Source organism: Apus apus, chromosome 2 (genome assembly GCF_020740795.1).
Source record: "Apus apus isolate bApuApu2 chromosome 2, bApuApu2.pri.cur, whole genome shotgun sequence".
Classification (NCBI taxonomy): Eukaryota; Metazoa; Chordata; class Aves; order Apodiformes; family Apodidae; genus Apus; species Apus apus.
Window position 1 is genome coordinate 9,484,893 of NC_067283.1, and position 23,370 is coordinate 9,508,262.

At 43.8% G+C, this 23,370-nt stretch overlaps 1 protein-coding gene across 2 annotated transcripts in view; it reads left to right on the plus strand.

Moving 5' to 3' along the window:
- DNAJB6 (DnaJ heat shock protein family (Hsp40) member B6) overlaps positions 1–22,573 on the plus strand; it is a 60,327-nt gene extending 37,754 nt beyond the window's left edge. Inside the window, exons 9-10 of one of the 2 annotated variants that reach the window (XM_051612934.1) lie at positions 12,905–13,111; positions 21,003–22,573. In XM_051612934.1, the coding sequence (XP_051468894.1) occupies positions 12,905–13,111; positions 21,003–21,085 (290 nt within the window). In that variant the 3' untranslated portion in view covers positions 21,086–22,573. The other variant, XM_051612933.1, reaches the window with a different exon arrangement.
- The last annotated feature ends 797 nt before the right edge of the window (positions 22,574–23,370 follow it).

Here is a 23,370-nt window from a genome sequence, read left to right on the forward strand (position 1 = left end):
CCGGAAGGTGAAACTTCGTCTCCAGTCTATTACTCAGTTTTGCATAAGCAACTTTTTCCTTTAGAAAAACAGGTGCTAGTTCTCTTTAGTATTTTTAAAAATTACTGTAAAAGGAGATTGCTTCTGCAGAGCTGCCAGGCTATATCCAATACTGGGACTTCAGGCAAAGTCAGAATTTTAATTGGCAAGTAATGTCCTCAAAAGTGCAAAGTCTGGGACTTTTTGACCAGTTGTTGACTTGCATGACAGTATATGTAGGTGGAGGTCAGTCTTACCTGTCGTGCATCTGTCCTAGGTTTCCTTTCAGTAGCACAGTGCTGACTGCAGGACATTTTCAGCCCCATGGAAGGGGCAGTAATGATCTCAAGGCCAAGGAGAAATGCTGTAGCATAAGTGAGATTTGACATCTTCAAACTTAGTAAAACTCTTGGCAAGTGTTTCTGAGAAGATTTTGAGTTGGCTTGTGTTGAAGAAGGAGGCGGTTTAGCTTTGCTGGATGCTGCACTTTGGGTTGCTAGGAGTACAAATTTGTCATTGTTGAACAGTTCAAACCTCTGCAGTTTTGATGAAGTGTTTTTAAAGTTTTTCAAACATTTGTACTGTGTTTTAATGAGTCTACTGACAAATAGTCACTTAAATTTTTGGAAAAGCTTTCTTTGCCATTACAGAATTACAGGAGATGTAGGCTTGTCTGTATGCTGGCTGGTGTTGAGCAGAACCTCATTACAGCAGCCTCAGGTGTTGAATTGTCCTGTCTTGCAGTTTTGATGGATGAGTCCCTTCAGTGGGCACATCCACCTCTCCTCTGAGAGTTGTTGGACACTCAGGGGCTCTTTGCTCCCTTCTGGAATACGTAGTGCTCCAATTTCTCTGCCTTTGTGATAGCTTTTAAATGCTGGTTCCCTTCTTACTTGCTTTGGCCCAAAGTTGGTGGTTGGAAATGGTTGTTATTGCCCTTGGTGCTTCGTCCCATGGGTCTCAGGTGTGTTAAAAAAAAAGATGGTGGGATGGTGCTGCTGCAGCAACATAGGATGGGAGCAGCCATAGCTCCAGGCATGGGCAGCTCTGGGGTGGTCTTCCCAGGAGTTGTGTGACCACACTGAATACACCAAGTGGGTATTAATGTATCTGTTTGAACCCTCTTTCTGTTTCCAAAACTTGCAAAGTTCTCTTGTTAAAATGTTCCCCGTTCCCACTGGGTCTCTGCAGATGGAGCCTGTAAACTGACATGATACTGTTCCCAGGCACAAAAGACAATTGCAAGTATTGTTATGGTTGGATCTTAGTCATGTTTCTGCTTTGGTGTGTTTGGTTTGGTTTTTTAATTGAGAAAATTTTAATTTCTGTGCTCTCCCATTTATTGTTTGTTTTGGTCAGAATTTCAGTTTGAGCAGTAAACACAGAACAATTTCATTTTATGTGTATATAGGTATGTGTGCACATCTGTGAGTGTGAACATTTAGTTACTGATAGGTCTTGGATTTGAAAAATTACTTGTATTCCTAAACTATGGTGGGTTTTAAGGCAGAGGCTGAGCTTGACTGTGAGTGGGGGAAAAAATATTGCTTGACAACTTTGAGAGTTCCCTGATGGATTGGAGATGCCAAACGATAAAAAGCAGTACAGCTTGGGAGGGATATGTTCCTCAGGAAATACAGTGTTTAGTCTTAATTAGTACTGAACATCTATATGAAATGCTGTTTTTTCAAATTCAGACTCCTCATTAGCATGTCAGTGTTACTGAGCAGAAGACCAAGTATCGTCTTAGTGCTCTTGTTGTTAGGAAGATGTCAAAAATAGGATTGGGTTTTGTGGTAAAGGCATAAACTACTGAGCTGTCAGAAGAGTCCTCCTGTTCTTTGGAGCACGTGTCTTTTTCAGGATCAATTTAAAGATGGTCTTTGTACATGGAACTCTGTAAAGCAAGGATGTGTGCAGGCACTGGGAGCTTTGATTTGCTTGTCCTAGTAATTTAGGAATGGATGAGGAATGAACAACGTATTTTGGGAGTATAATTAGAGAGGCAGATATATCTTTTTTATAATTAATAATATGTGAAACCCCTAGTGTCATGTTTAGGGCTCAGGGTAAGAGAGAGAGTATTTTTTCAAATTATTAACCAGAAAAGATGAGAGCTCACAAACTGAGCACAGACAGTGCAATATAAAGCATGGAGCTTGCTCTTACAGTTTCGTGTCTGTGAGATTTCAACAGCACTAACAGCCATTTGCTGAAAATATAAACTTGGTGATTTTGTGCTTTTGCCAAATTACTATGGAAGTGTTGACAAAACAGCTGGGGAAGTCATTCGTCACATTTTTCTGAAGTCACTCATGAGATTCTTTTTAAATCTTAACAGCGTGGCTTTTTGCTTTATATATATATTTTTTCTCCTATGGTAATCGGATTTTCTGTACATTAAGGTTTTGAAGACTGGTTTAAAGCTAATAATGGAAAAATGTGTAACAAAACTATAATTTGCAAATTGGGGCTTGCTCAGAACTGCTCTGGAGATGCTTCTTTTTGTGAGGGCCACATGTAATGCAAGACGATGTAAACGTAAGATGACATCTTGGTACTTCAACTCTGTTTTTAAGTGTTATGAAGATCTGTTTGTTGTGAAAATAGAAGAGCACTTTTCCTCTGCTTGCTGTCTAAGTTTTCTAATTAGAAGCCGATTTTGAAGGACCTGGAAGCAGTGATTCCTAGCTGGAGGCAAGAAGCAGTGTTGTCTTCAGTGCAGTGAAGGGGCCATTTTGTCTGGTGCTGGGAGGTTCTAGGGCACAAATGTGAGAGGTATGAATGTCCATGGGGCTCTGTCAGGCACAAGGAGAGAGGCAATGTCTGTGGAAGGTGCTTTGTGTCTGGTTATGTGATGGAGGACCAGGCTGGGTTGCATCTAGTCGTGCCATGGATTTTTTTATTTTCTTTTTTCTTCTCAATAGGATTTTGCTTTGCACTTCAAAATCCAATTTCTAAGTGAAACGTGAGCTGTGAGGCTTCCTCGTGGTAGAGAGGAAACCTGCAGGGATTGTTGCCTGAGTTTGAAATATAGATGAGATGAAAAAAAGCTCTGAATATTGAACCCAATGAAGTATTTAGATGTCAGTGATACCAGTTCAGGGTGAAGAGGAGCCATATAAGCGAGGGAGACTGTTTTGGTGATCTGAGCCCCATCTCACCTTCAGGTTGTGTAAAGAGTCTGTTGGGAAAGAAGCCCCCAAAATAGGAGTCCCTGCTACAACTTTTTGTAGTGGCATACAATGTGACTTTCAGGAAACTGTGGTAGAGATCTGACACACCCTGAAAAGTGTAAAAAGCATCACCTTCTAAGTAATACCACTTGCTGTTTAAAAATCAGGTCCATTTATGCAAACCTTGAGCTTGAAATCTTGCTAATTTGTATTTATATATGTCACGCTGCGAAGCTCATTCCACGCTCTTTGCTTCCTTTCAAAATTCATGCAGCAATGAATAAAAGACCCCTGTGTTATAAAAGTCTTTTAAATTTAATAACATTCACTTTAAGCAGCAGAATGCAAATGGGGTCATCTCTCTGCTTGCTGGAAATGTGAGGATTCATGTTACCTCCTGCCATTTGCATTTCCCACATTCCAAATCTTTAAAATGAGAGCAATTGGGGTAAATCTGTACAGGCTTCAACAGAAGCAAAGTAACTGCAGAAACCTGGATGTGCTCAGCCTGTACTTCTCTCTGGTCTCAAAATTAAACTAGGACCATTCATTGGGCTTTAAAATATCTTCTGATTAGTTAGTTTGGGGCTTGGAGCAACTTGGTTTAGTGGGAAGTGTCCCTGCCCATGGCAGGGGGGTTGGAACTAGGTTATCTTCAAGGTCCTTTCCCAACCCAAACCATTCTGTGATACAAGTTTGGACACTGGGGAGGTGAACCCAGGCTCTCCTAGCAACTTCCCTATCTATACATCAGGCTGCAGAGCTTGGTGTCACACAGTGGGGTCAAAGAGGAGTGGCTTCAGTCATTGATCCCTGTGTAGCAGCTCAGGGCAACAGCATGAGGACATCTCCTGTCAAAGCACTCCTGCAAGGCTGCTGCAGTTAGCGTGTGGTGTGTCCTCGCTGGATTTTCCCGGCTTGTTGCAGACCCGGGGATCGTTGTGGAGACCGTTGTGTCTTGAGTAGCTTGATGTGCTGGGAATGCAGGATTCATGTTGATACATGCTGGGCTGAGTATACTGGGGTACTGAAGTGTGCACGGGGGTGGTATGTAAAATACCGATGGCAAAAAAAGACGTGAAGGCTGAGCTTCCTAAGGAACTGCTGTGGGGCAGGGAGGGTGAGCGGACCTGGCGTGGGGCTTTCCCTGCGCCGCAGGGGCACGGGCTGGGTAGGAACAGTGTGAGCTGGCACTGGAGCAGCTGCATCCGAGGGCAAAAATAAAAGGAACAAGTCCTTTGCCAGGTTTTAAAGCCAGAAGGGCAGAGAATTGCTATGTGTGTTGAGCAAAAACTATTAGCCCTGCCCTTTCCCGATACTGGATGTGCTGCAGCCCTGGCTCTCCTGGGACAGAAATAGCACTGCAAGAGTCGCTCCAGCAGTCTGTCCTTTTTCCCAAATCCCATCCCCTTTTTTTCCATATCTTTCTAGGGACTTCACCACCATCTCTCCTGCTGTCTCTGGCCACTTGTGAACTTGTTTTTCCTCCTCGCAGGAAATGCACAGCTTTCATGGCAGAAGTGATAGTTGTGCTTGTCCTGGGCTGGGACAGCCCAGCCCGAATCCCCCAGGTTATAAACTGAATCTGAGGTTTTGAGTTGCAGCAGGGAGACACACAGTGCATGTCTGTGTGGTGACAATGGTGGTGGCAGAGCAGTGGTAACAGCCAGTGCAGAGGGTGGGATGGGGGGAGGAGGAGGTGGACAGGGCAGCAGGTTTTTGCAAAGGGTGTGGATTGAGAGCTGACCAAGTCTTCAAGTCTTCAGTTTCTGACCAGCTGAGTGCTCCTGGCACTGCTTTGCTAAGTGTTTCCTAGCATTGTGTGGGAAGGACGTCAGTCACCACAGCAAACCCCGACTCCCCTTGTGCTCTTAATAGCAGCACTGAGGAATTTGCTTCAGAAGAAAAATCATATATAAGCCTATAACTGGTGAAAGCCAGAGATGAGTGGCTCACAACTCAAAATGTCGTCCTTCATCCTGTGCTTTAGCTGATAAACTTCAGTGTTGAACTAAACTGCCTTTGTGGTTTAGGAAAGCTCTGCCCCTCGCAGCAGCCGTGCAGATGGGGCAGCTGCTCCCGCATTCCCCGGATGGTTTCTGAGTGATTTCAGGCTCTTTCAGCTTTCGAGTCTGCTTGCTTATTTTTATCAGTAGGTTTTAAAATGGCTGCTTTTTCTAATAAGTATCACATCAAATAACACGAGGGAGATTTTAAAAGGCTGTCACTGTCAAACTCTGTGACATTTTCAAAGAGGATTTGATGAACACTTTAGTTTCTGTCTTGTCTGAGAAACCTGAGAGAGCACAGCCTGAAATGGCTTTTATAACTCCTGCTGCTAAGCGTTGCAGTATTAGTGTTTCCTGGCATTTAGAAACAAGTTTAAGAACAATTAATCAGAAGAACTTGCTCAACATAGCCTCCAGTAATGGTGTGGGAGTATTTTCTCAACTGTGCGTGTTGCCTACAATTTGAGGAGCAGGGTGGGGGTGTGTGTGTGCACATGTGGTTTTGGAAAATACCCCAGGCTTGGTATCTTAATAGCATCCCTCACTCACAACAGAAATTAAAAGAATCTGTGGTGATTTGGCAACTTTCTGAAAACAGCTTTTAAGTTTGGTCCTCCTGATTAGACCAGTTCTTCCCTGTTCCTGTAGTTACTTGGTCTCCTGATGTTTTCTCTGTACTATTATATATTGGATACAGAGCTATTAAGAGAAGAAACAAAAGAACCAGTTAAGTCTTCAGGAATTGTTCAGCCCAGAGTAATCCAGGCCTGTAGACAGGTCTTGTCCATTAAATAAGCTCTCAGTTTCATTTGGCTTCTCTAAAGTATGAGGTTTTCCAGCGTGTTGGAAGAACCTTGGTATATTCTGCTAAGGTATATTGATACCGGAGCTGCTGTAACTGCAGAAAAGTTTGTCAGTACAGAAACCTTACCAACAGAGTACAAAGACTGCAGTGCTGTAATCTTCGGATAGATGAATTTAAATGGTCCCCTCTCCTCTCCTCTCCTCTCCTCTCCTCTCCTCTCCTCTCCTCTCCTCTCCTCTCCTCTCCTCTCCTCTCCTCTCCTCTCCTCTCCTCTCCTCTCCTCTCCTCTCCTCTCCTCTGCTCTCCTCTCCTCTCCTCTCCTCTCCTCTCCTCTCCTCTCCTCTCCTCTCCTCTCCTCTCCTCTCCTCTCCTCTCCTCTCCTCTCCTCTCCTCTCCTCTCCTCTCCTCTCCTCTCCTCTCCTCTCCTCTCCTCTCCTCTCCCCTCCTCTCCTCTCCTCTCCTCTCCTCTCCTCTCCTCTCCTCTCCTCTCCTCTCCTCTCCTCTCCTCTCCTCTCCTCCCATCCCCTCCTCTCTCCTCTCCTCTCCTCTCCTCTCCTCTCCTCTCCTCTCCTCTCCTCTCCTCTCCTCTCCTCTCCTCTCCTCTCCTCTCCTCTCCTCTCCTCTCCTCTCCTCTCCTCTCCTCTCCTCTCCTCTCCTCTCCTCTCCTCTCCTCTCCTCTCCTCTCCTCTCCTCTCCTCCATCTGTCTTTCCATCTGACTTTGTTGCTCCTTCAGTTGCAGCTCAGGTCTCCCCAGCAGCAGCAGATGTAGTTGAGTCATCAGAAACTCCAGTGCCCGCCGTGGGCGCAGGGTAAATTCCAAGCCCTTGTAATAAGAGAGGAAAAAAAGTCAAGTGAAGCTTTTTTCTTTTACACTCTTGTTTTGGTGTCAGTCAGCACCAGTAGCAGCTCAGACTAACATCAAGACTTGCAGTTGAGTCCTTTCCAGAGGCAGCAATTTGGTGTCCTGCTCTGAGCTTTTGAAAAGTACACGACCTCTTAACTTTGAAGTCTTAAAGTATTAGAAAGACACTTTTCTGGCCATCATTCAAGAAAAGTTTGAATGCAGTAAGTTTCCTGCAAGCCCTCCTTGCACATCCAGCTTGCTGGAGCTTCAGCTCAGACCTGTCTCGTGGTGTTAGATAAGTCAAGCATCCCTCACCAGCTGCATCTTCTCCTGATGCTGGATGCAGGGAAGGTTTTGTGTTGTTCACAGCCTCGGGGAGATTTCCTCTGGGCTGAGCAAACCGGTGTGCCTACTTCTTGTTTCTTAATACAGGGGGAAATCCTGATTATATATATTTTTTTGGCTAGGTGTGTAAGAAAATAGGGCTGTTTGTGGGAACCATGAAGGCTTGGCTTCCTCTTGTGTGGGAAGTGGCATGGTAAATGTAAATCAGTGGGTTTATACTCTCAGGATGTTTACCCCAGTTTACTCAGCGTATTTCTGTTAATTGCTATCTTGCCATTAATTGCTGCCAATTCCTGGTAGGATTTCAGTTCATTTCCTGGACATACACGGATATTGCTGAAATGTAACACAAAATAATAATGCTAGCTCATACTGGGCAGCTCTTTTGTGAAGTGCTCCCTCATTTACCATTTCCATCTCACCTGGAATATCCTCTGCCGTAGCATTTTTATATCTGTGCCTTATCTCCGTCTGCCAGGAGCACACACGGACCCCTCCCCAGAGCACCCATCTAGTCCAAGAACTGTACTCACAGTTTGTTTTTGACACATAAAATCGATGCAGTACTGAAAAAATACAAATTGGCAGTGACTTTTCTGATAACGTTGCCCCTCACGATAGGCAATATTGCCCTCTACTGGCTAATTACAGGTGAAAGGATCCGTATTTTCCCCTTTAATACGGTAGCACTTTGCTATGAGAAGTTATTTTTCTGCTCTTCTTGCTTGGAGCAGAAGGCGGATTTGGGTCCTAATGCAGCTTTTTAGGATGCTACAGCTCATGTTTGATTTATCTTTCCCAGAACCTGCTTTTCATTTGGGAGGACCTGGTGTGCCTGAACACTGAACTTTAATTATTGTTTTTTTAAATGCTAGCAGTAATGCTGAATCACTCATTTTCAGAATTAACCCTTAGAAAAGTAACTTCTCCAAACTGGTTTGGTGAGTGAAATAACTGCAAGGTTTTTAATTATTATTTGCGTTACTACAGTAAGACCTTTGGCTTAAGGCTGTAATCTGAATGGTGACTCCAGCAGCCCCCGATAATTGCCCCCTTCCCTGCCCCAGCTGGGTTGGCTGCACGATGAGCTGGAGGCAGGTGCTGAGCTGGGTTAAAAATAAGCTTGCAAAAAGAGTGTTATTTTTAACCTGGGTCGGTCCCTGCTCAGGTTGATGGCGTGGCTGCTCGGGCTCTCACGTGGGTGCTGGCTTGGAGACGTGGGACTCAGCAAGAAGGAACTGTAGGGGGATTGAGGGATGTTTAAACCTGAAGCACCCTGAAAGCTGCTTCTCAAGTGGTTTTTCCAGCTCTCAACTATGGAGTCCTCCCTCCAACTTGTCTTCCTAAAAGATTTTTCCAGGGCAAACATCACTGTTGACACAACTCCAGAAACATTTATACACTTCTTGGTGGTGATGACCTGTGTGGCTGACCTTGCCTGGAGTAAATTATTTCAAGTCTCATATTTGCAATTGGTAGAGCTAGCTTTATTCAGAGTCTGGCTTGGATGTTTCAAATATATTTAAATACGTAGAATCAGAGAAAATAGTGGATGCCAATTACACCTTAATTTTGATTTTGCAAGGTGTGCTAAAGATAGATGATCAGAGGAAAGATCTGATGGCTCATGCCGTGCACAGCTCAATTCAATATTTGAATGGCAGCAGATGTGATGTTACAGTATTTAACTAATTTGTGGTGCCTGCTCTTCTGCAACTCATAAAGGGGAAAAAGTTTGGCAATTTTTTGGAGTTTCTTTGTTGGACTTAAACTTGGCATTTACTTGGGGAGATGGAAAACTGAATTACTCTGGATTATTAAGATGGCTTTAATCTTTTCAGTACTTAAAGGGATGGAGACAGACTTTTTAGTAGGGCCTGTAGCCATAGGACAAGTGGTAGTGGTTTCAAACTAAAAGAGGGTAGAGTCAGACCAGGTATAAAGGAGACATTTTTTACCATGAGGGTGGTAAAACACTGGAACAGGTTGCCCCGAGAGGTGTTAGATGCCCCTGGTGACATTCAAGGCCAGGCTGGACAGGGCTCTGAGCAACCTGATCTATTTGAAGATGTCCCTGCTCACTGCAGGGGGTTTGAACTAGATGACCTTTGAAGGTCCCTTCCAACCCAAACAATTCCATGATTTTATGATTTAGCTGCAAAATGTGCTGCCTCCACAGTGGTGGGGAGAAGCTCTGCATCCCCTCAGGGCTCTGCCAGGGGAGTGAAGGATGGGTAAGGGCAGGTACAGGCAGCCTAGAAATAGGAAGCACAAATTATTCTCCTGGAGGAAAACTGGTTGACTTTGTAGTCTGCTTTCACAGCATACCCCACAGCAGAATAATGCCAACAGCTGCTTAAGACGGAATTTTTTCTCAGTGTAACACAGGTCAGCTCAGCTTAGCAAAACCAGAATGTTTAAGGAGCTTGTGAGGAAAGGGTTAACACAAACTTCCAAAGGGATGTTGGTTCCCTCAGTTCAATACTGAGGAGTTGTGCTCGTGGTTTTAGCATAGGTTGCCTTGCTTGGGGCAAGCAGTGGGTTTGAACAAGTTTTGAAATGGCCCCGTCACCGTTTATATTTTGGTAGATGTTCTCTAAGCATTTCATACCGATTCCCACGCTCAGCCACAGCCCCTTTCCTTGTGCTGCAGTTGCAGCTGCTTTGCACAGATAAACCCCAAGCAGGAGCTGGCCAGTCCTGTGTCTCAGACTGGTGCTGGCAGGACAGGCAGTGTGCCAGCAACACCAAGCACAGCCAGGGCTCTCCTGGGCTCCTTGGGCTGGTGCAGCATGTCCAGCTGATATGATACTGCGGTGCAAAGTCCAGCTTTGGGGTTAGTTTTGGAAGAAAAAAACTTATGCATTACAAGAATTGTATGGTTTTTTGCTTGGTACATCATCTTTTGTGGAGCAATTGAACTATGAAACCTGCTGGAGGAAGGTATGTGGTCTTTGCTCTGGACCACTTGCAATAAAGCTGCTGTTGGAGGGCATGTCAAGATGCCTTGGAGAGACATACTGTGACTTTTCACAGACAAAAAGTGGCACAGTTGTAAGGACTTGTCCCAAAAACCACAGGAAATGTGTAACAGGCAGGTACTGTAGTTTTCCAAAGTCAAAGCCACGCTCATACCCTCAGGAGCTGAAGGCTCCTGCTCTGAAGAGCAGCTTTCATGGGATTTGCTAAAGCAGGATAAGCTCTCCTGTCTCTTCTCTAGATTGCAGTTGATTTAACGGAAGACTTGGCAGTATGGAATGGCCTTTGCATTTTTCTGTTGTAAGTTGGACTCAAACAGTGAGTGCTTGCTGGAAGATCTTTCTACGACTTCATTAGGTGTCGGTGGTGTGGGGCTGGTGGCACAGCTCAGCTCCCAGAGCAGGGAAGCCCTGCAGGTGCCTTCACTGCAAGCATCAGATCAAGGATGTGTCGGGCTGCAAGAGGGCCAGCAGGCAATGATGCTGTGGGCGCATCACCAGGGAGGAGCAAGATGGTTTTGAATTCTTCCAGTGCTAAACCGTGCCTTTCACAGCAGCTGAGCTGGACTGAAGGTGTTGAGATTGATCTCTAGTGTAGTTATTTATTTATTGGGAGGTGTGTGGAGAATCTGGTTTAATACTTAACTACGTGAAGTGTTAGTGTGTCTGATCGGGATGTTTCTGTGACGCGTGCACAGAGCCTCGAGAATGGCACATTCCTCATTCCTGCATCTGTTTGCCAATATACATTTCAACATGCATCAAGTGAGACCTGGCAGATAAAAAAGAAAACCATGCGGTTTGCATATCCAGGAGAGGGGAAGGGTCTCCTGTTTCTGCTGCATTGTAATTTGTTAGGAAGTGAATTCTTGACTGTGTTCTGCATGTGCAACTGGTGTACACAGGTTTCTTAGGCTTTTTTTTTAAAAAAAAACAACAAACCAATGGCATTTCATAGGTTTCATCTTCATAGAGCTAGTATGATCAGACTGATACATGGTTCAGTGCTGCTTGTAGAGTGTGTAAAACCCTGCAGCTTCTTACAGGAAATGCTGGCAGTGCTGCAGCTGGTGTTTTCTGAGCTTTTTGTGGTTCTAGTAGCTGAAGCACTGTGGCCCATGGGAGGGGGAAAAAGCCAGCCCTCCAGCCCTCTCCTACTGCAAGGACAACCACACATCTGGAATTTTACTTTGGTCTGATGCAGGCAGGTGGTGTCTAAAGGTGGAAATCCTTGGTGTTGTCATCACTTGTGCCTTTGGAAGTGCAGGACACTCCAGGGTAAAAAAGTGTGAGCGTTGAAGGTTTGTGGGGGGAAGTGGGCATTTAATCACCTGGGAAAAAGGATCCTCTGCATAATATCCATTCACATCAGGTGCTCAAACGCAGAGTAGGGTGATGTGAGGCAGGTCTTGGAGTCCTCCTGCAAAGCATCGGGTGCCGTGTTGCACTGTGAAATTACTTTTTAAACATCCCTTGCCTCCTTTTCTTCATGCCCTCAGAAGCATCTCCCCATGTACGATTACAAGGTAAAGACAATGCAACCTGGCTTGCTGGAAAGTGTCAGTGATTTGGTGCACACAACAAAGTGGGTATTACTGCTCTTGTTCATTACTGCATACGTGGGGCTTTTTCCATCTTCAAAGCATTTTCCAGCCATGAACTAAGAGCCCACGCATTAGCTGAGAGTACATGCCCCTCCCCAAGCAGCTGATGCTGGGCACAACCCAGGAAAAACCTCCAGAATGTGACACACCACTTGATGCAAATAAAATGACGCTGTATTTCATCAGCTCTATTAAAAGCACTTAAGTAATTGGATTAATGAAACTTTAAAAAGCCTTTAAGAGACAAATATGGTACACACCTTTCTTCTCTTTTTTTAAAATCTTACTTTCCCTGTTGAATGTTTGTGGTTGGTTTTTAGTTATCTTACTGTTTGCTTTTCGATGTGTGGTTTTGCTGGGTTTTTTGTGTTACGGTAGCTGATTTCTCTACTTTGCAGCCTTGGTACTTCTACAGCAAAGGAAAGTATCATATGCAGAACAGCATGAGTATGACTGGAGTAGCTCATCTTTCATATTAATCTTTGCAAACATTGGTTTTAATTTCCATTGTGTTCACTCACCTTTGCTGTGCCTGCCTGCGTTGCCCCCTGCACTGTGCTTACATCTCAACCTCTGACATCTTCAACCTATTTTCCCATCTTCCTGTCATCCCTCATGCTTCTCTACCATTCCTTTGAGTTGTGGGTGTCCAACATCCAGCCCCTCCTAACCCGTGCTGGCTTTATCTCCCACCATCCCTGTAGCCAGCTTGGGTATTTCTCCCTCTTTCCCTATAGCTTTTCCTTGATTAGGGCCAGCCCTTTCTAGGCAGACAAGTCCAGATGAGGTGGGATGAAGTGATGTGCTCTGCAGAGGACAGAAACTTCATCCAGGGCCATATGCTCGGTTTGCTCACCTTTGCTTTTGGGGTAAGGCAACAGTGGCCCTAGAGTTGTCTTACCTAGCTGACTTCCTTAGGTGGCTTCAGTGTGGTGAGAGGTCATTGATGGAGCTTTCTGCTCTGGACAGTCCCCAGTCAGCAGACAGGCAGGACTATCTGTGAGCTAACCACAACCAAGGCAGTAGTTTTTTTACACCCAGTTTCCAGCCTTTTGAGGGGTTTTTTTTCAGGCTAAACTTTTCTTTCAGGCCACTCACTTTTCTTGTGCTCTTTGCTTTTTCAGGTGAGGCAAATGAAGAAGCCTTTGCTGAAGAGTGCAGACGGAGAGGACAACACGCCCTGCCTTTCCAGCCGACCAACCCTCGCCTGCTGAAGTCCCACAAGCCTGCCAGTTCTCCCAAATATGCCTTTCATTATAATAGTGATGAGGTGGAAGATCAAGATAGAAGCCGGGTTACAAGCAGCTTGGAGACCCCTTTTTATTTATCAGGTGTGCACAAGCATGTTGATGAGAAATCTGCAGAAAAGGGTCCATCAGCTAGTCAAAAGCCAAAACCAAAAAGGAAAGAAAAAGGAAGAAGCAGTTGCTGTGTCTTGACTTAATGTTAGGTCCCTCGTAGATAATAAACACAGCCTGTGTGTCTTCATCCTGCCTTAGTTCTGCTCTTCACTTTAGTCTAGATTCACAAATGGGATATTCTGGTATCTAGGGCAAATATTGTTATGTTGCTGAAGTGCCTCTGCTCTTTGTTCTTAAAAGATAAGGCCTTTTAGAGTTTAATCACAGTATTTTGCACATTAATTTACTTAAACTGTGCTCGGCTTCCTTGTTGAAGAAGTTCAGCAACTCGATACTATTTTTGGAAGCTGCAGTTTTAGGCACCTAAATACTAATAGAGAAGGCTGAGAATTCAGGTGAATGTGGAAGGGTGGGGATTCTGTTATTTTTAGAAATAATTAGTTCTTTGATATACTTGCTCTCTAATGTTTTGACAATATAGTCCAGAGGCTATCTTGGACAATGAAGTCTTCATAAGTACTTGATTTAATTTGAAGCTGTGGTCAAAGATCATCCAGGACTGCCAGGGCAGGTTTTTCTGAAACATGAAGATGACTTTCTACTTGGATGCCCAAGCCAAGGGCCCTTCTCAGTAGTGCTGAATTAGGTGAACTGCTGGGAAGCTTGAGCATGTGAGGCTTCTCAGGGTAAACACAGCCCATGAAAAACACATGTTGTACCCCAAAACATGTGCTTACATACTCCCAGTGCTGTACCAACTTCTGTGTTTATGAGCCTTTAAATCTAATGCTGCTTTCTGTATGGAAGATTTAAATATGCCATATGGGATGGCAGCTTGAAAAAATAGAAACATTCAGATCAGTGTCTTTCTGATCAGTTCCTGGAAGTTTTGTCTCTCCAGGGATGGCTGAGTAGAAACTATTCTTTAAAAAAAAACAAATTAAGAAATTAAAACTTCTCTACAGAAGCCTGAATGTAACCTCTGGGCTGATGTCCTGACATCTCCCACACAAGGGTTACAGGTTTTGTCTCCCATGTGTCTTGCCAGCACAACAAAACCTTGGCACTGCATTTGGAAACTTGTGGTTCTCAGCAATCATAACACTGCTTTGTAATGGTTTCCAAAGAGCATCTGAGTTTGACATGCACCTTGCAGTTTTCAGAGCAATTTTTAAGGTTACTTAGGACTTTTTGCTGTGAATCTATTTATGCTCCAAGACGCACAAGTTTGCAGTGAAAAGGAATTTTCAGAAGTACTTGTGCCATCACAAAATCTTCTCTTCTGCCAGTAGATTGTGAGTTGCCATAAAAGATTCAGGATGAAAACTTGATTGCAGTAAGACTAAGATTTTACTTTTGCTTTAAATATTTTGTCCTCTGATGGACAGGGCTGCTGAAGGACTGGCCGAGTCAGTCATAAAAACCTACGTGAGTGTCTTAATCCCTCCCCGGGAAGTTTGTGCACAAGCCCTGGCCAATAACACCCTTCTCCTTCATGGGTGTTCACCAGCAAGCAGGCTTCACCAGCGCAGCTCTGGAATTACATAGACCACTTCCTTGCCTCTGCTTGGCTTCTCATCGATCACTGCAAGAGCGGCCGTGCTTACACGGGCCAGCGTTGGGAAAGAATAGCATCTTTCTCTGCCTTGGTCCAAAGCCCACCTGATTCAGTGGAAACTAGTTAAGTTCAATGGCCTCAAACCAAGCACTGTTCCACCTCGAATCAGATGGTTTTGCCACCACTGGTGCGTGGCCCTTGGCAGTGAGACTGCACGGCAGTTTTAGGCGTTGTCCCACTTAGAGCACCTCAAGCAAATCCTCAGTCATTAATGATTCACCTGCAGTGAAATGGTTTTCTTTTCCCAGCTCTAAGAGTGGGAATGTTTGAGTTTCAATTTTTAAGTCTGTAGCAAATTTATATGAAGGAAAAGGGAATGGGTTTCTTCTTGACCAGGTGGTAGGGATCCCTCTGGAAGTGGTCATCTCTCTCTAGCACCCAAGGAGAGAGGCTGGCCAATTAATTTAGACTGGCAGCTATATCCAGAGGTGAGATGAATCCTCTCCTTAGTCAGGATTTCCAGTCACTACAGTGAGTATTTAATAAAAAAAATAGTTTTTAATTTGATTCTCCATCTAACATTGACACTTTGCTGTTTTAGTAGAAGTTGCTCTGGGTTTCATACTGTTCCTGGTTTTGTAATGGCCTTTTAGAAGGAAACTTCACCTCTTGTGCTCTTACCTTAAAAAGCTTGCTAGCTCCAAACAATTTTTAAATAAGAATTCAGATACTGCAAGTAATGTGCTCCCTGGTTGTGTGATGTGTGGCTGACTGGTGGTATCCAAGCTGTGTCAAAGTGATATTAATGCCAGCAGAGACCCAGGGGATGCCGCTGTTAACAGCAGAGGTAGTGGTAACTACCCCTGAAAACTGACTTATTTGGATTTGAGAGTCTTGACTTTTATCTAGCAAGAATGGTTGAAATGTTTGATTGTTAAAATACTGAAAAATAAATGATAGAAAAGATCGTTACTTGGAAGATAATATTGCAAGGTTTGCTCTTGCTTTTGAATGAAATCGCTTGCATGAACCTAAAAAATCCAATATTAATAATTCATTTTTGCTCCATTTTGACCCACTGGCATCCCTGAAAAGGAAACCACTTTAGAAGAATAAGCTTAACTAATCTTGATCCTTTCCTGGCATGGATTCCTCTGCTGGAAAGTGGAGCTATTTGTACGTTATTACATCTTTAACACGGTCTCTGTTCCTCTTTCCGACATAAGCTTTCCTGAATTGCACATCACTAACGAGTACAATCCATGTGCTTGGTTATCCACACTAATTACCTTATAATTCTCTCACATACTTGTATTTGGACATGCCATGGAAAGAGAAAGGAGAGCAAAGCCACTGTTTTTGGTGGAAATCTAATCCATAAGGAATGCTGGAAGTGTGGGGATGGGAGGGAGTTCACTCTCCCTTTGCTGCACATCCCCTGGCTGTTAGTGTGTGTGGTGGGACAGGGTGACAGCCAAACTCTCCTGTGGGCAGATTGGCTGGTGGATTTGGAGACTGGCTGGTTGCTCCTTGGCTTAGCCAGAGCTGCCCTCACACATGGTTTTTTGGCTGTTAGTACGAGAGCATCCCGTTACCCATTTGCTTCCCATAGGAAGTGGCTGGGTTCCACATGGAAAGGCTTCCAAGGCTGCAGAGCCTTGCAAGCTTTTGCTTGCCTTGTGGGAGTAAAACGTGGGACGCTATTTAGTAATAGTATTACCTTAATAGCAGGCAAGCAGGTTGTATGTTATGTTCTTGTAGCAATTCTAGGCAGAATTGGTAATGAAAGCAGTATTGTGAGCAAGGATGAAGGAAGGCCCCAGTAAGTTGCTACAGCTATTCGGTCCCCTAAAACATCAAAGCTGGGATTACATCACTGGGCTGGCCAGTGAAACTGGAGAACTCGCCCCTTGGATTTAGCAGTGTGGATAATTAAATAGGAGAGCAGCATACCTAGACAGGGTGGGATGTTTTGTCACCTCAGGTCTTTATGCTCTCCTTCCCATGCTCTGTGGCACAGGCAGGAGCTGAGGATGAGGAGAGAGAATTAGTAGGTCAGATTGTGATGTGTGTTGGGCAGTGGCTCGGGCTGAAAGGAGGGGATGTGAAAGTGTAGTTTAAAGCTGTAATTGTAAATTGAGTCACACACATGAAATTATACTGAAGCTGTGATCTCAGGTGAATTTTATAATGCCATATGCAAGTGTAGCCAGGCTGAAATAACAGATGGTGGCTGCATCTCAGAAGTAAGCTAAGCTACCTTTGAAATAGCAATTTAGTATTTGAACTAGAAAGGTGTTTCTAAGAGCAGAAAGTTAGAAAGCACACCACAGAACCCAACTTGCACGTGCCCCACTGCCCTGTTAAAGCTCTGTGTGCATGCTGGAGCCGTGACTGCCTCCCTTTGAAGGAGGGCAAAAGAATGGCCATGATCTTAGCAAAATGTTGGATCTCAAAAAAACATTTTTTCTGGGACTTGCGTAGAAAGCATGAATCCCTCCCACCTCCAACCTCAGTGCTTCAGACCCTAAAAGTGGAAGGAGGCTCCTTAAGAGGTTTCACCTTTGCAGGGGATCTTCTGTAAAAATCAGGCCATGGCCTTTATTACTGACTGATGTGGGTCGAGAAGCAGCAATGCTGCAAGTTCATTGTCGGTTGTGACTGAACACCTTGTTACCTTCTGCTGACTCCTAAGCTCTCCTGTGCTGGCAGAAGGAAGGTGAAGCAGACTCATCGCTTATCTTTGCATCCTGGTAGAACAGGCGGATGTCAGGCAGGGCAGAAAGAAGTAGGATACCAGAAGTGGTTTGGGTAGGAGTGTTTTCCCGAGGACACTTGTCCCTTTGGATCAATCGCTTGATTCACCTCCCTTGCAGTTGCCACCCAAGAATGTGATGTGTTTCATAATCAGTCACTGAACAAACCTGTGACTTTGAGAGGTGCAGATGGCAGAGAAACAGAAAGCCAGAAGGAAAGTCAATCTGGGACACAGCAGGGAGGCTTCCCATTTTTTTTTTTTTTCAGTCCTTGCTGAGTAGTTAAGGGAGTTCCTACTAAGCATTGTTGGAAGTTGGTTTCAGCCTTCAGCAGCTTTATGAAAGCTGGAATAGCTTCTGTGCTCTTTATTGTTCTTCTGAAGGCAGAAGAGGAGCAGGTTAGAAGATGCTGTTTTAGACAACAATTATCCAGGTTGTAAAACAGATGTAATTCCAAATGGTGTAGATTCTTGTTTCATCCGTTGCTGCTCCTGACAAAAGCAGGAACATAGCAAGTTAGGGTGATTATCTATCTGCATTTAAGTGGATCTGGTTTCCAAATGTTGAAGGTTGGGGAAGCTCTCGGCAACCTATACTTCCTCCACCCTGTCATGGATTTCTAGACTTTGGGTGGCAAACAGTTGCTTTGAAGGGTGGAAATTTGCCAAGCCTTTCTCCAAGGCCAGAACTGTTTGGCTGACGCTCGTTCAGCCAGACATTAACTATGGGAAGTTTCTGTGGCCACTCTGTGAAGCTGGCGACTCACCAGGACACGGGTTCACTGCAAATTCATCACATGGTGCTGGGGCTGCTGCTTTCTAATGCAGATTTTGTTCTGGCATTACTTTGGGGCTAGTCTTGTAACCAAGACAGCTAAATATGCTTTTAATTACTGCTGGTTGAAGTATTCAAGTAAAAGAAGCACCAAAGGGTTACACCTGCAGTATGAAATTTATTTTTGTTAAGAGCTGCTTCACATGTTTGGATCAAGTTTTTGGCTGTTACCCCCAGCAGAGCATCACTGGAGCGAAAAGACTGGCAAAGTTTGACCTGTTCTTTCTTCTTAGGTGGTGGTAGAAAAGGAAATGGTTGAGAGTAAAATTATTTATCACAGCAGGCTCAAAACAGAAAAGACCTGGCAGTTTTCTCTTGAGGCATGCTTCGTATTTGTGTGTTATCTCCTACTTTGGCCAATCTGATTCTGTGTGTCAGTGATAACACTTGAAAGATTTTGACTTTGCAACCTTATCATTCCAGAGGCTGGTAGGAGACTGTGTTGTCAAATGCCTAAATATCTTCATACCACATGATTTTAACGTTTCAGTTGTTTCATTTATAAGACAATGAATTATGTGGCATTTATTTCAAGCGATAATTTACATTGACTCAGTATTTCTAAGGAAGAGTTATTAGAATTGCTTTGAAAAATCTCAAACAGTTAAAGAAAATAGACTGTTGCAAAAAAAAAAAAGGGAGCTTGATATAAAATAGCAGCATCAAATGCAATCATACTTGGATGTGGAAGCCTTTTAGAAATACTGACAGTGTTTTGAGAATGGAAAATGAAAGAAAAAATAAAAATGAAGCTAATAACCTGTTAGGGTTTAATGATCCTTTCCCAAATATCTGTGTTAATGTTTCATAGTTATTACATGAACTAGTTCTGATCAGCTGATGTGATGCTGTTTTTCCCTCCAGTAAAGGGAAGAACTCTTTGAGTAACACCCCTGGGATGACTGATTCTCAGGAGTCAGTGTGTCTCTTCTGCCTCCTTTGGCCTCTGTGGGAGAGCAGAGAGATGCTTGAGCCCTTCTGGGATGTGTCTTACAGCAGTAAATTAAATGCCAGCGGATCCTACTTTTGACAACGTATAGGTGACCGAGGGGCTGACATTGAAGTGAACTGTATGGATGGAGTTCCTAGTGAGGAGATGTTCATGCAGTGTCCCTGGGGACAAGGCTGTAGCTCAGGAGGGGGGCAGGGTGCAGGGAAAACACAGCGTCATCTGCAATTCTGCAGAGCACTGCCAGACCAGATTCTCTCATCCTTAAACAATAAAACTGGTTTCCACTCTTAACTTTGTGCAGGCTAATCGCTCATGGCAGAGTTTCTAAATAAATACCCTGCTTCTTGACTCAGATGATTGCAAAAGATGAAGTCATGTTGTTGATACAGCGTAGGAGCTAGTGTGATAACCTGGGAACAGTTTGCCTTTGCTGCAAGGGAGTGTTTCCTCTTAACACGCACACTTTTGATAATGTCTTCAGTGATTATAGCCCAAAGACTATCTCGTGGTTCTCCCCAAGTCTTAAACTGAAGAACTGCAGTTCTGCTGTGGGCACAAGCCTAATTGTGCTTGGGAGGAGCACTGATGAGGAGCAAACCTCAGCCACAGAGTGGCTTCCAACTCCTCTGACCTCCCACCTCTTCCTTTTCCATGGTAATTTAGCTATTGGTGCTAAATTGATGGAGAATCAGGTGCAGTGGTGACATGGCTTCCTCGGGGTCATCTGCAGACAGAATGTGGGAAAGGAAGAGATTTCCAGACTGGTAGAGCTGAGCCCTTCCTGGGCCATTCCCCAGATTCCCAGCCCTGCCTCTCGGCTGCCTTGCAGGGGCTTCTCCACTCTGCTGTGGACTCCGCTGATTCCCAGTGGCAGAGCTAAGGGATCCTTCCAGTGATCCAGCTATCCAGCTTCAAGGCATCACAGAATGATTTATCTGAAGGAAATGTTGGCTAGCTTCGAGTTTAGAATCACGAGTGCACTTGGGTAGCTGTGGTGTCGGTTCTGCACAGTCCACTGCCCGTGCAAGTGTGCTGGCGAGTTGCATTCTACTGCAAGTCTGGAGGGAAGGGCCTGATGCAGAGCAAGAACTATTTTCCCACATGTCTTTGAGGGGAGGGGGAGGGAAACCATCAGGATGATGATCACATGGCTGGAAGCTTGTGCCTACTGAACCTGTAGCAAATAATTGTTGCTTGAACTTAATGCTTCCATGCACCACTGAAGCTGCAGTAGAATATAACCTACGGTGCATAGTTAAGCATGAGCAGGCTGATGACCTGCATATAAAAAGCATATTGGTAAACACTGAGCACCTTCTTATTTACTCAGGATTCTTGGCATTCCCTAGTCTTAAAATGGAAATGCAAATGCCCTGGTAACTCTGACTACTGTGGGCAGGAAATGCCAGTACTTAAATAGGTCCTGCTGTATAGGTCTTATTTATTGCTTTCATTTTGAAAATTATTCTAGTTTTGCATGTGCTCTAATTTTGAAGCTTTTCCTGAATGGCTTTGAAGTCCTTTGAAAGTTCTCCAGATCTTTTCAGACTTCAAAGATGGATAGCTTTTTCTTTCTATCCTACGTAAGGGATAGAGTAGAACTGGGGGTATAGTGGAAATGATAATTTTAAAAAAAATAATAATTAGAAAGCCAGACCTTTTCTTTAAGATTCCTTAAACCATTCAGAGAACATGTGCTTTTGCTAGAGGGAAAAGTCCATGAATGCTGTGAATAGTGTTTTACAAGCCATGTTTCCTCAGGATACAAAGAAGGCAGCAAGAGGAGGAAGCAGAAGCAGAGAGAGGAACAGAAGAAGAAGAAGTCAACCAAAGGGAGTTACTAAAATGGACTTCTCTGCTATGCCAATACCTTTATAATAATGACAACTTTATGTTATATTTGAGCACACCTCTTCTGTGTATATCTTTTGATTGTTCACACTGCTAGCAAGGAAGTGACTCATGTTTAAAACTGTACTCAAATTGCACTATGTTATTCTTTTTAGTTTCACGGAGTGGCTGTCTTGCCAGTCAGGTTAGGGAATTCAAACGAGGCTGATCTTGGTTAGAAGTGTCTTATGTCTGAAGATTGGAAAGCGTTACAGAATTTCTTACCTCTTCTTTCCCTGGGACTAAAACGACTCTAGTGTTTGTTTATTTGTCTTGTAGGATGTAAAGGGTTGTCCAAATGCCTGTTTGTTTGGTCAATCTGGCATCTACATCAAGCCTCATGTTACTGGGAATGGGATTGAGACGTGAGCTCTTTTAGGGTAATTTATGCAAGCTTAATAAGTGACTTTTATGGTGGGTTTTTTTTCCCCTCAAGCTAGGCAGCACAGGTTTGTCCCTGCTATTAAAATGTTCCTTCATTTTAAATTGTATCATGAAGTTATATCCTCTGATTTTAAGAAACTTAGTGTAATGATGGTCTCCTGTAAGCACTCTACTGATATCCTTAAGCATAGTTGACTCCTGATGAATCATTTAGTGAAATCATTCCTTATTTTAAAAGTTTATTTTCAGAACCTAGAGACAAATGATCTAAGTGCTACTTTACAACTGCTCCTTGTTTCTGCTGAGCAGGTTTTAGATACCAAGTATTTTTTCAGCATCCATATAAGATTTTGTCAAGTTGTTTCTGCAAAGAACCTTTATGTATGAAAACATTTTGCATTGGTTCATTACAGGAATAATATTTTTTTAGCTTGAAAATATGTCTTCAATTTAAAAGAAATACATGTTTTCTGGCAAGATTACTTCCTTGCTTCCCATACTTGTCTCATGTGCATGACACCATTGCTTCTTTTAACATTTTAGTTTGTACAGAGCCCTTCCGTTGCCTTAAGCATTTACCTGCATGTTCCTTGTCAGTATGTTGCCTCTTTTTAACCTCCAGGTAGGAGTTAGCAGCTTATGGTTTTGTTTTGTTTCTTTTGTCTCCCTCCTGCCAATACGTTGTTGATGTAACAGACTTAAACCTGGCAATATCAAAGTCTGCAGTTCCTGGAGAAACTCACCTATTCTAACATTTAAAAGATGAAGGAATGCACATAATGGTGTAAGGAAGAAGCTAAACAGAAAGATCAAGTCTGCATTCTAGCATGGTTTGATATAACAAATTCTGGTATCTGAATGGTTTAACTTCAAATGCTGACATTACCCAATGTAACCCCATGCAAACGTATAAACCTACATGAACTGTCTTCAGGTATTTAAATTAGGGTTAATATGAAAGGCTGAGTACCAGTTTTCTGTCACTTAAGTACCACTTTTTTTTTTTTTTGTTTTGTGCAGTGTTACTAATATTTAAAAATAAAGAAAATTCTCCTTTATACTTTGTCCTCTTGCACTGTACTGCAGACTACAGCTGGCATCCATTGTTCATGTTTAGTTTCAATCAAAGTTTGGGCTGTAAGGATGGGGGGACAGTCTGTATTCAGGAAACGTCCACAAAAATCCCAAGTTATTCTGTTTGCTAAATAAACACATCTATTCAGTCTGTGTGTCATGTGGCTGACAGTGGAAAAAGAGGCTTTGTTCTGGCTGGAAACATCACTATAAGGAGCTTACACCTCAAACGGAGCTTGCACATTTGCCATGCAAGGAACACGCATCCCACGACACTTTGAATTCCATTCCATTTGCTTTCCATACTCTGGGAAAAATTTCCCCTCCTCCCCCAACATAAGTGCTGATTTTAAGCTATTAGGGCTCCTTATTTGCTGGGAAAACGGGGCATGCTTTGGAAAAGCAGAAGAAGTGGAGGAAGAGAGAGGTGACACAGCATAGGGCTGGTCTCCTCCAGGCTGTCCCTGTGCTGTGAGCAGCCTTGTGTCATAGGGCAGAGTGGCTCCAGATCAGGAATGTGCCTTGAAGACTTAGAGCAGACCAGGATTTGGTACATAAATATCTTTCCAACTTAGATCCCTGCCTTAGGCTTGTAGGAGGATAGAGCACTAATTAGTAAGGAGACTTGTAGGCTCTCCATTAGTTAGGAAGCCTGTCTCACCAGGGGCATCCTCATCCCACTGGAAAGGTGCTGGTGTGTTTACAGCTGGGCTCTGACACCCTGCACCTCCCATGGGGAGAAGCTCCTGGGAAACACACAGTCCCCAGAGGAGGCAAACAC